The following is an 11599-nucleotide window of genomic DNA, read 5'->3' on the forward strand; positions in this document are numbered from 1 at the left end:
CGCAAATTTGGCATTGAACATCAGAAGACGATGCCATACTCTCCTCAACAGAATGGGAGAGCTGAGCGCTGGAATCGGACCATTCTCGAGAAGGCTATGTCTATGCTTCATCATGCTGGACTAAGCCATGGTTTCTGGCAATTGGCTGTTGACGCTGCGGTTCACATTTATAATCGGCAACCAATGCGACGCCTTAACTGGCAATGCCCCATTACTCTCTGGGATAGCACAGTCCCGGACATTTCGTATTTTAGGGTATTTGGGTGCAAGGCATATGTGCATGTGCAGAAGGAACAAAGAGCTGGGAAGCTCAACAAGAAGGCTGTCGAGATGATCTTTGTTGGCTATGAGTTAGGTTCCAAAGGGTATCGTTTCTGGAACCCGGCCACTCGAAGTATCGTTGTGTCTCGTGATGTGACCTTCGATGAAGAGACATTTCCTGCACGTAAAGATTTAGGCAATAATCCGAAATCCCTGGATAAGCCGTTTGATGAACCTCCTGAGGATGCGAACTCGGAGGATTCTGATTCTGAGGATTTACCTATTCCTGTTCCTATCCCAGAACATGAACCTGAACCTGAAGACCATCCAGAGCCAGTGGGAGACATTCCACAACCGCAACCTGATCCTGTACCTCCTCCGCAACCTCAGTACGAACGTCCACGTCGTCAAGGTGCTGGACAAAATCCTAAGAGGAACAAGGACAATGCCTATGGTGACGAGCCACCTGCGAATATTGATCGTCGTACCGATGCTCAAGGTCGTCAACAATCTGAGGCTGAAACTCTCATGTTTGTGCGGATGCTAGCAGAAGCAAACCATGGCGTTCCCCAGAGTCACAGGGAAGCTATGGAGTCTCAAGACAAGGCTAAATGGCATGCATCTGAAGGTTCTGAATACAAGTCGCTTATGGACAACAAGACTTGGGTTCTAGTTCCACGGCCTAAAAACCGAAAGGTTATCAAGTGCCGGTGGGTTTATGCGATTAAACACGATGGTCGCTACAAAGCGCGTGTTGTTGCAAAGGGATTTACCCAAGTATGGGGTCAAGACTATACCGAGACTTTTTCTCCTGTTGCACGGTTTGAATCCGTACGCTATCTATTGGCGCATGCAGCACTTGAAGATTGGGAGATTGAGTCTATGGATGTCAAGACGGCATTCCTTAACGGTGACCTTGACGAGGAAATCTACATGGAACAGCCCGAAGGATGGGCTGTACCTGGGAAGGAGAACTGGGTCTGTCTGCTCAAGAAGGCCATTTATGGCTTGAAGCAAGCGTCTCGTCAATGGAACGCTAAGATCCACAAGTCTCTCCTTGACTTAGGGTTTAAACGGACGTATTCGGATGCCGGAATTTATGTCTTCTCTCGTGAATCTGAAGGACACACCTGCTTAATCATATTGTATGTCGACGACTTGCTCCTCATGGGCGACTCGAAATTGTTCATCGACAACATCAAGCAGAGACTGTCTTTGGAATACCAGATGACTGATCTGGGAGCTGTCCAGCGTTTCCTTGGTCTACACATTCGTCGAGAACGTCTTGCACGTCGTATCTTCGTTGACCAGGAAGACTATATTCAGTCTGTTTTGGAGAGGTTCCAAATGTCCAACTGCAAGTCTGCAAGGACGCCTCTTCCCGCTGGAGCAGTATTAGAGAAGAACACCGACACTGCATCTGAAATTTTCCGAACCCGTTACCAGAGCATCATTGGCAGCATCATGTATGCTATGCTTGGTACTCGCCCAGACATCTCGTTCGCGGTCACGCGTCTGGCGAAGTTTTCTTCAAATCCGTCTAAAGAGCATATGAAGTTTGCGTACTATGTCCTGAGATATCTTCAAGGGACAAAGGAACTTGCACTTTGCTACGATGGAGGCTCAAACTCTGGTCTGATCGCCTACTCAGACTCAGACTGGGCTGAAGACCGTGATGATAGGCACTCTACATCTGGCTTTGTTTTCCTCATGGGCAATTGTGTCGTTTCTTGGGTGTCAAGACGCCAACCAACGGTATCTTTGTCTTCAACCGAAGCAGAGTATAAGGCCAGCTCCGACTGCTGTCGTCAGATGGCTTGGCTGCGTCATTTTGGAGAAGAACTGGGAGACAACATGTCTCATCCAACTCCACTTTGTCTTGACAACCAAGGCAACATTTTCCTTGCGGTGAACCCCGCTGTGGATCGCCGCACCAAGCACATAGAAATCCGGTATCACTACATTCGAGAGTTCTACGAACGTGGGGAGATGGACATCTATTTTGTCGCAAGTGAAGACCAACTTGCTGATGCCTTGACCAAGAATGTTCCCTTCAGCGGAATCGAGAAATTCAGGTCTTCGGTTGGCATGATGAGATACTCGACATCTTGAACAAGTGGGAGTGTTGAACTTCCGAGTTTTCAGTGTTCTTATCTTATCAGTTATGTACGGATATGGACTTATATTCTGCGATGTCAGATTACATACGTTCTTTGATGGACTTTGCCTAGATCACATCATGTGACTTTAGTCTGGATCATTCCATGATATTCCACGACATTCCTTGATGTTCCATGACGTTCCATATCATTCCTTGATGTCCCATCACGTCTTATATTACTCTTTGATGTTCCATCATGTCTCATATTATTCCTGATGTTCCATCACGTTTCATATATCTCTCCACATCAAACTCCGAGTTTTGGCTTACTCATGCTGCTTATCAGCTTACTCATATCCCCAAAACCTCGGACTTAGTGCTTACTGATGAACCACTGATACAGCATGTGACCTGTATCAAATGTGTATATATACTGGGCTGGTTTGCCCTGTAATGATAACGATCCTTCGTCCTCTCCTCTGCCTGCCAGCATAGGATCTTCCCTTTGGGACTGGTCTGTTCACTCACTCATTAGTCCTTCACTGCCACTGGGCTTACTAAGCCTAAAACCTCTTTCTTCAACACTCACTGGCCAGGGAGATGCTCTGTCGTCTCCGCGATCAATGTAGACGGTAGTATAGAAGCATGGCCTCCGCTTCCTGATTCCTCAGACCTTGGGAGCTATCTTGGGCTCCTCTAATTGCTTCACATTCGGGAACGCGCGGAATGAGGCACTGTCCGAGCGGTGCCTGAGGCATGCAAGAACCTTGGGCCACGAGATGGTCCAAACCCTCTGCAGGTGCCACTGGTGAGCTCAATGCGTCGTTGATGTGTTATGGTCTTTATGACAGGACTTGACATTGAATTTCGTTTCATTGGCAGATGTACCCACTAGCGGCGTCCTATATGCCTCGTGAGAGGCGCAGCAGCATCTTTGCTTCTTTGATATGATCATGATGCTGCACGTTCAGTGCTGTATCATAGTACGAGGCAACTTATAAGCTAGGATGCCTCTCATACGCCGAAACAGGTGATCTCCATACTCACCTTTGGTCTCTGTAGAGCAGTGGACTGACTCAAGAAGTCGCTATCGATGATTTTGCTCCTGACACGGGTAGTTGTTGTTGAGAACTGCCACAACCCATCTCCCGTCATAAATACGCCGCCTTTTGTTAATCAGCTCTTTGAGAACGTATATCTACTATCTCTCTGATCGTTGGCAACGTAGACGACCGCCCTCTCTCGCGTTCAAGTTGGCCATTGCGCCCGATCAGCTGGTTGTAAGTCGATTGACTATGGGTTCTTTCAGGTACTGAAGCGCAACGCAGACGATGTCGAGTTCATGGGCTCCAAACGAAACGCACTATCAGATGGACATGGAGAAGATATGGCTTCAAGCAAGCATCATGGAAACCCTGCCTTACGGCGTTGAGCTAACGCTCTTCGCCATGTGCGCCATCACCCTACTTCAGAACCTGGACCGGTCCAACTTGAGGCGACAACTTTACCTGTTGACGTTCATCACAGTCATTTTCGGATTGGGAACGGTCTTCATGATCACGGACTCTTTGCTCACCCAGCAACATCAGGAAAAACACTTCTAACTTCAGCAGTCTTGAATGAAGAACACCTGATCTTATTCAATCTTTCACAACTTGTGTTCCTCAATTAAGTGCACCATGTGCATGAAGACTGCTGAAGTTCATTATAGTACCTTTGAGAAATTTGTCTTGTGCCCAAGTTGGAAGATATGCAACTTTAGTTCTGCAGATTAAGACACATAAGTACACCTTAGTTGGAAAATGACCTCTTAACTAGAAAATATGCATGATGAGATGTCAGATTGCTCAATATGAAGACTTCACCAAGATTTCACCTGACAAGTTAACACATACTATATCTGGCAACAGTAATGGGGTACAAATAAAGATTATTTGTTTTTCCCTGTGATTATGAGTATATTACCCTACTTACAACAGATGCTGTGGTCAAAGTCATATTGTCAGGGATTTGGACATATTTGACCTGTTAAGGTTGAGAGACAGCAAAAGAACACTTAAGCATGCAAAGTGAGACAAGAAGCCTGCCCTTGAGCAAATTATGAGTCTACACAATGTCTGCAAGGCAACAGATAGTGCCAAGAAGAAATGAGGCCAGTCTGAGAGCCCAGGGATGCACAGGGGCTGGGCTAACAGGGGGCAGCAATTGCAGATTTCTCTAAGTCCAGAAAGATAGTCAATATAGGTTATTGTAGAAGGGAACAAGCACAGGGACCTATGGTGTAGTGGTCACAAGTTTGTGCTGAGAGTGTGGGAAATTAGTTCAGCAGGTCAGGGGTTCAATTCTAGGAAATGGCAGATTATTTTGGGCGACATTTTTGCATCTGGGATGCCTGTTATGACAGCATATGCACAAACACAGCAGAATCATGAGAGAAGTCACCCCAGTAATGATGAAAAAACATCATTCTTGCTTGGAATGAGTGTTTACTTTGGTTACTTAATGGAACTTAAGTAAGACAATTTAAGAAATCGACTTACCTTAAGGCTCTTGTGGCACATAGTGACACATAATGTCACTTTTGGCTCTCCACAAGACCACTTAAGACACGAACGTTTTTCCTGATGAAGCCTTCATCGAATACCGAAACTTCCCGGGAGGACCGGGCGCGTTCTTAAGCGCCATGTTTTCCGACACCGTCGGATTGGTGAACAGCGTGTCTTGGGTAGTGAGTAATTGGCTCCTGGACTTATTCTTGGTAGGTCGTTTTTCCTCCGCTCTTCGACGAGACTGAACAGCTCCGGATGCAGATCTGGAGATTCCTCATCATCTACGGAGACTTCAACCGGTCATGGCTGCGGGTGCTGCTACTGTTTCCCGGTATCATGGTTTTGACGTCAATCGGTATGTGGATACACAAGTGTGTTCTATATGTCCCATTCACCTTGCCTTTGCGTCTCGCAGGCATTTCCATTGTCGTCCTCAAGGACATGGCCCAAGCCAATGACTCATCGAACTCCACACCATTCGTAGTTGCGAACCTCACTCTTTCGTTCTACGTGATCTCGCTTGCAGCGAACATCATCGTGACGATCTTGATTGCGGGCCGTCTGCTTGTCTATCGACACCACGTGAAGAACGTTCTCGGCGCGCACCACGCAAACTTCTACGCCAACGTCGTGGCGATCTTCGTCGAATCTGCGGTGCTTTACTCGGTCTTCGCGTTGACATTCCTCATTACATTCGGGTTGAACAATCAAGTCTCCGACTTTTTTCTCAACTACGTGAACAACATCCAGGTATGTTCTGAACCTGGTACCTCTGACGAAAGTGCTCAGTGCAGCTTTGCGTACGGTGACTGCTAGGCGATCAGTTCTTTCCTCATCATATATCGAGTTGCGACGGGGAAAGCATGGACCGAACACACCACCGACGTGCAGATCATGGGAAGTACCCGCAGCAACTCAATCAAGCTAAGGCCCCCCACGAGCATTCAATTTGCTCACAACACCTCTGCGGACATCACAGACTCGATGCAGATCTCGAGCAAAGATTTGGGTATCGTGATTTCAGCAAAAATTGAGCAAGATAAAAGAGGTGATCACAATGTGTAGTGGGGTCTATATTTACGGTACATACGTACCCCAATCTTGGCCGATGTCACTGTTCCAGGGTGTACGTGTGTAATCTTTCAAAGGCTTGGAATGTGTTTGCCATAAGCTACTAGTACGGTTTACTTACATACTTTGCCAAAGCACAGTAGTCATCAGGAAGTACATGGTGTAGGAATATGTATTTTGAGCAACGTCTACAGCACCTATTTTCCGGTTCAATACACAGGTCAACTGCACCACTGCGATACAAGAGCCTGAGTCGTGTGTCTTCACGATGCGCCCGCTGTCGACTTTGTTTGCAGTGACTAGACAAGCGGGAAAAGATTTGCTATGCTCCAGTGAGGAACAAATTGAGGTCGAATATCTGGCCGCGGATTTGCCGGGTCGGTGAGGACAGGTGTCAGGGAGACGGAGGATCTCGATTCTCGAACAGCCGCGGACCACGCTCGAGGTACTGCATCGAAGACACGTCCTACGTGAACAACAGACCGGACTCGGGCCGGGCACACCATTCTGGATACGATGCAGGTGGATACAGTCCAAACGGGAGGCTGACTCCAGACAAGACGTTCTGCCAATCACCGAGTTTCAGGGGACGGGGCGTGGGCTCTGGATGCGGAGGGCGCGCATGGGTGTGTTGATCACAGCAGTGGAGGGACCCAGATGGCGTCACCACAATCGTCAGGAAGGCAACCGAGCGCAAGACTCGCCCGGACCATGAGCGGGATCCACTTGTCCACCGCTCACCACGCGCCATTCGCACCCAGGCCGGGCTAACCGAGCCGTACGACATCGCAAATGTACCAATAGCCACAGTGTGGAAGAGAAAGCCGGCCGGAGGCTAGACCGACGCGACGCGTCATAGATATGTCACCTTTCAATTCTTGATCGATTCAAGCTTCTGTTATTCTTGACTCACGCACTTCGCATTAGACATTCATACATTACGACCGCGATCTACTACTGTACCATCTCGACACTACCGACGCGTCCGAGGCGCTCTGGAAGGCAGAGGCGAAAGACCTACCGTAGGACGAAGGCGGGTCGACGAGTAGAGTGCCGCACCTGTGGGGGCCAGGTCGCGAACGTCAATAGCACCGCTCGTCCGCTGTCAGCCCCGCACCGAGACAACGGTCCGCCGTCGATGCCGGAAGGGGGACCAACGTACGTCGACACCCGGGCGGGTGCTCCTGATTCGTTCCATACGGTACATCCATATTAGGTATTATTCCTTCCCGATTCGGCAGTCGACCGTTGGTACTTCACACATCACGTTTCCATTCGAACCAGTCACGCGTTTCTTCTATGTCCACTGCTCTCTCCTAGTTTTTTACCCTTCTCTCGTGCTTCGGTCTGGCACTGTATTTGTAGAGGGCCGCGTCGCCCGTTCTCGCCAGTTATCAGATCCCCCAGCTTCTCCCCTCTCGCTCACGCGCACTTCAAGGTTCGGCACGGACGAGCGACTCGACGTCGCGCGTGCACCTCAAGTCGAGTTAGTCGAGTAGTCGAGAAGATAAGATAAGTATTCGTTTATATTCCGCGCGGCCCCATTACTCTACACAGATCCTCGCCCGTCGTCCAGTCCCCAGCCCGATCGCCCGTATCTCGACTCGCCCCAAACGCCTGCTCCAGGAGATCGTGTTGTGTGTGTTGGTCGTCGACGCGCACGCTTTCTCTCCGACAACGGAAGGGTTGCCCTCGAGCTCCTCGGAAACAGGATCCCGAAGTGACATCTGAGAGGTAAGGTAAGGCCGGTCAAACAAAGCAATATGCGCAGGTAGTCAATACACTCGCTCACGTCGAAATATGCCCGCTGTGCGAGCGAATAGCAGGCGTATTCTGGACTGCGCGCAGGAGGCCGCCGAGAAATCGAGCAGTTTGCGGAGATTAGCGAGAGCGGATTCGAAGTTTGAGAGCGATATATCCGAGTAGATCGGCCAGGCTATGTGGACAAGAATCAGTATCAACGGTACCCGAAGGTGAGCGAATGTTAGAAGTGCGCAGCAAGATAGAGACTATGCGTGGCCCTCCGTACCAATTTTGCACCCAAGCCGAATTGTAACTTGGTAGGCGAGAACGTCATCTTCAAGCACGGTGAACATGGCCATCTCCACGACAGCCATGTCTAGGCCCTTCGACTCCAGCGCCATCTTGCCTTCGCTGTTTGATAGGCTGCGTACACGGGTTTTCTGACAAACATGTAACTTAGATGTTCTCGAATTGTGAGCCATGTAAGAATCGCACCGTAATGTGGAAGTACCCGTGACGAGGACGACCCACCTCGGCTCTCCGTCACCTCCTACACCGGCTCGCACAGCACGAAGCCCTTCCCGTAGTGCCCCAGCCCGCCCCAGCCACCACTGTGAGACCGACAGGAGTTGGATCTAGTTGATTGCAAGGGCATCGCGCAGCGCATGTGATGGGGCCGCCGTACCGACTCGGGACTCCTCCAGACCATGCGACGTCGGCGGGACCTCCGCGTTCAGGTCGCATGGGACTCGGATGGGCCAGCTCGGGGTGCGTCTTCGTGTTGATGCGTAGCTGCGGGATGTTGAGAGGCCCGTTTCGACGTTGTTGCTGCCGTGTGACCTCGAACGTCTGACACTACTCTGCCGGTAAGTTATTTATGATGTGGCAGCTCCTTCCGGGCGAATGGAAACGGTGGATTGATTTCGCCTTTCAGGCTGACCTTGAATTGGCACTCCATGCTCGTCAGCGGTGCCTCTCGCAGTATGTTGGAACCTTCGTTTGACCTTCGCTGCAAGTAACGACAATGGCGGAGGAGGAGGGAGAGGATCAATCTAGTCACTGAGCGACGCGGTAGCGTCCAGCGGCGAGCGCAGCCTGAGCGTTTGGTGCTAGCGGCCTGTGTGACATATAAGTAGTGTGACGGATTTAAGTACTACTGAGTGTCACTGTGACAGTACTAGTAGTAGGATGGTCCCGTACATCCGAGTCAATTTGACGTTGAACGTTGAACGTCCTCCTCCCATCCAATCTCGCGCTCGCGCGGTTCCTGCAACCAGGACTCGGAGGAAGTGAAATTGATAGGTGGTGTATCGTATAGCGCAATGAGCCGACATCTCTGACAAGAGCAGCATACCGGGAGGTACTAGCCGCTCATCTCTGTCGGCGCGGAAAACATATTCCAAACATCCCGATAGTAGTACATACATCTTGTGACTGAACCAGCCACACGCTCGCGATGAATTTCGGCCGCTACTATACACTGTAGTTATCTGTTTTGTTTTGCCCGGCTTCCTCCGAGATGATGATACCCATCTCCTTCCGCGAAGTTGGCATCGAGTCCGTAATGTCCGTAGATGCATTCGGAGCGAACTGAATGCTCGTGGCGGGCTTGAGCCTGACTACATTGCTTTGCGTACTGTCCATGATCCGCGTGGTGGTGTCTTCGGTCCAAGCTTTCCCCGTCGCGACACGGAATATGATGAGGAAGGAACAGATCGCCTAGTGGCAACCATTACGAATCCCAACGATGCACTCAGCACCAATATCACAGAGGTCTAGGCACAAACACACACCTGGACGGAGTTCACATAATTGATGAAGAAGTCGGCAACGGGATTGTTCATCCCGAAAGTGATGAGGAAGGTGAGGGCGAAGGCGGAGTAGAGCACCGCTGATTCCACGAGGATGGTCGCGATGTTGGCATAGAATGTCGCGTGGTGCGCCCCGAGAACGCTCTGTATACGGTGTCGATAGACGAGCAGACGACCCGCAATCAGAATCGTCACAATGATATTCGCCGCAAGCGAGATGACGTAGAACGAGAGTGTGATGTTCGCAACTAGGAAGGGTGTGGAGTTCGACGAGCCGTCGGCTTGGGCAATGCTCTTGAGGACGTCAATGGACATGCCTGAAAATAGAAAGGCAAGTAGGTGAGTGACTGATATAAATTGTGCCGTTCATCCACGTACCAATGGACGTACAGACCATAAGGCCGGGAAAACATAACAGTATCCGCATCCATGACCGATTAAAGTCTCTGTAGATGACGAGAAATCGCCAAACCTACGTCCGAAGCCGTTCAGCGCCATAAAAGGGTCGGACTAAATGACATACCAAGAACATGTCGAGGAGCCAGTTGCTTACTACCCAAGACACACTGTTCGTCAATCCGACAGTGTTAGCGAACATGGCGCTTAGGTACGCCGAAGGCCCTCCGGGGTAGTTGCGGTATTCGATGAAGGCTTGCTGAGCGGTCAGGGAATTCGTAACCATGTAGACCGTCCCCAATCCGAAAACAATGGTGATGAACGTGAGGAGAAATATCTGTCGCCTCAGATTGAACCGATTGAGGTTCTCGAGCAGGGTGACGAAGCACATGACGAAGAGCGTAAGCTCAACGCCGTAGGGTATGTTCTCCAGGATCATCGCCTGTAGCCATATCTTCTCATTATAGATCTCGGAGTCCGTTTGGTTGGGTGCCCACGAGCTCGACATTGTCTGTATTGCAGTTAAGTACCTGCGATACTGTGTGGCAGAGAATTGACTCACTACCTAGCTGATTGCGTGCAGTGACCGGCTCGGGCGTGAGCGAGGGGGACGGCTGTGTCGTCAATGTCCGGAGTGATAGATATACAACTCTGGAAGGGACATCATCAACAGCCGGCGTAGATGGAGCCAGGAACAGGAATCGTTTGTTGATCAATGCAGATACTGTATCATTGAACCAATTTCGCCGCTCTACGAGACCCGAGTCGCCGATGAGTTTGACCATCTGTTTCATCATGCCAAAGGAAGCTCAGCGGCTGTCGTGCTTCGTATGATACGCCAGACATGCTACACCTGTCTTCATAGAGCGGCCTTGGTAAAAATAAAAGAAGCTGCGCCTCTCACGATGCATAGATTGCACCACCGCACACGCTACCATTGCCAGATGCACACAGCGAGAAGAAGTCGACATCCTCTCGTACCGCACATGTCTTCAAGAACAGCCTGACACATTGACGATGTACTGCCAGTGGGCTCACCTCTAGAAGATTCAGAGCACTATCGCAGTGACTCGACGCCCTTGAACGTCCCTGTATGTTGTTTAAGACGTGCTTGGCCACGTCAGTCCCGTCGTGCAAAACCCAGGCACAAGTTCGTGACTTCTGATAGTTATGTGGTCAGCCTGAGCGTTCGACGGATGAATCGATGAGATGTAACGCCATCAAGAATCCAGCGCCAGCCCACCTGTCAGCCAGTGGTCCAGAGAATAGCCCAGCAGCGCCTCGTTCCATATGTTCCCGAGCATTGTAGTAAGCTATTATTGAACCAACTCGGAATAACACCCGAGGTCTGTTTAGCCGGACGACAAAGCTTGCAGATAGCGTCTAGTTCGTGACAGATTGGTTTCGTTGTCAACTCACATTGCGCGACTTGCTGTCGGGAGGAGAGGGGGGATCCATTTGGCCACGCAGCACGCGCATAGCACGCGGTACGTGACAGCGCTCACTTGCCGAATTTGGCATGAGGATGACTGCATTTGGACGCTGGTGCCAAATAAACCGCAACAAGAAGGTCCTAACACGTAGATACTAGAAACCTTGCGGTCGCAAAATGAAATCCACTACGGGCGTCGTCTTGCATCAGGTCTATCCATCATGCGTGCGCACAT

The 11599-nt window shown here is 50.2% G+C and overlaps 3 protein-coding genes across 3 annotated transcripts; 1 reads left to right on the forward strand and 2 right to left on the reverse strand.

Annotated features, from left to right (window-relative positions):
- Window positions 1–3693: 3693 nt before the first annotated feature.
- Window positions 3694–5976, forward strand: C8Q71DRAFT_701436 (uncharacterized protein; the record flags this gene model as incomplete). The annotated part of the gene is made up of 6 exons (XM_047920188.1): window positions 3694–3909; window positions 4111–4123; window positions 4969–5120; window positions 5173–5284; window positions 5363–5661; window positions 5728–5976. 6 exons carry the CDS (start codon window positions 3694–3696, stop codon window positions 5974–5976), a joined length of 1041 nt encoding a protein of 346 aa, XP_047782433.1.
- A 1514-nt stretch (window positions 5977–7490) lies between these two features.
- On the reverse strand, window positions 7491–8328 carry C8Q71DRAFT_742550 (uncharacterized protein). The gene is made up of 3 exons (XM_047922856.1): window positions 8012–8328; window positions 7775–7918; window positions 7491–7709 (listed from the first exon to the last, which is right to left on the reverse strand). The coding sequence occupies exons 1-3, from the start codon at window positions 8205–8207 to the stop codon at window positions 7507–7509; spliced, it is 543 nt and encodes a 180-aa protein (XP_047782434.1). The 5' UTR covers window positions 8208–8328; the 3' UTR covers window positions 7491–7506.
- A 680-nt stretch (window positions 8329–9008) lies between these two features.
- C8Q71DRAFT_432914 (uncharacterized protein) lies at window positions 9009–10631 on the reverse strand. The gene is made up of 5 exons (XM_047918511.1): window positions 10495–10631; window positions 10060–10443; window positions 9915–10008; window positions 9519–9853; window positions 9009–9444 (listed from the first exon to the last, which is right to left on the reverse strand). Exons 2-5 carry the CDS (start codon window positions 10438–10440, stop codon window positions 9199–9201), a joined length of 1056 nt encoding a protein of 351 aa, XP_047782435.1. The 5' UTR covers window positions 10441–10443; window positions 10495–10631; the 3' UTR covers window positions 9009–9198.
- Window positions 10632–11599: the final 968 nt, after the last annotated feature.

The sequence above is a fragment of the Rhodofomes roseus genome (assembly GCF_022264815.1).
Source record: "Rhodofomes roseus strain CIRM-BRFM 1785 chromosome Unknown C8Q71scaffold_4, whole genome shotgun sequence".
NCBI classification, from domain to species: Eukaryota; Fungi; Basidiomycota; class Agaricomycetes; order Polyporales; family Fomitopsidaceae; genus Rhodofomes; species Rhodofomes roseus.

Coding starts and splice junctions, on each gene's coding strand:
- C8Q71DRAFT_742550 (XM_047922856.1), bottom strand. CDS start 8,207: ATGGCTCACAATTCGAGAACATCTAAGTTACATGTTTGTCAGAAAACC. Junction 7,919..8,011: donor TCGGCTTGGGTGCAAAATTG/GTACGGAGGGCC, acceptor TTGTCCACATAG/CCTGGCCGATCTACTCGGAT. Junction 7,710..7,774: donor CACAGCGGGCATATTTCGAC/GTGAGCGAGTGT, acceptor CTTACCTCTCAG/ATGTCACTTCGGGATCCTGT.
- C8Q71DRAFT_432914 (XM_047918511.1), bottom strand. CDS start 10,440: ATGTCGAGCTCGTGGGCACCCAACCAAACGGACTCCGAGATCTATAAT. Junction 9,854..9,914: donor TATGGTCTGTACGTCCATTG/GTACGTGGATGA, acceptor TTCTATTTTCAG/GCATGTCCATTGACGTCCTC. Junction 9,445..9,518: donor ATTATGTGAACTCCGTCCAG/GTGTGTGTTTGT, acceptor GGTTGCCACTAG/GCGATCTGTTCCTTCCTCAT.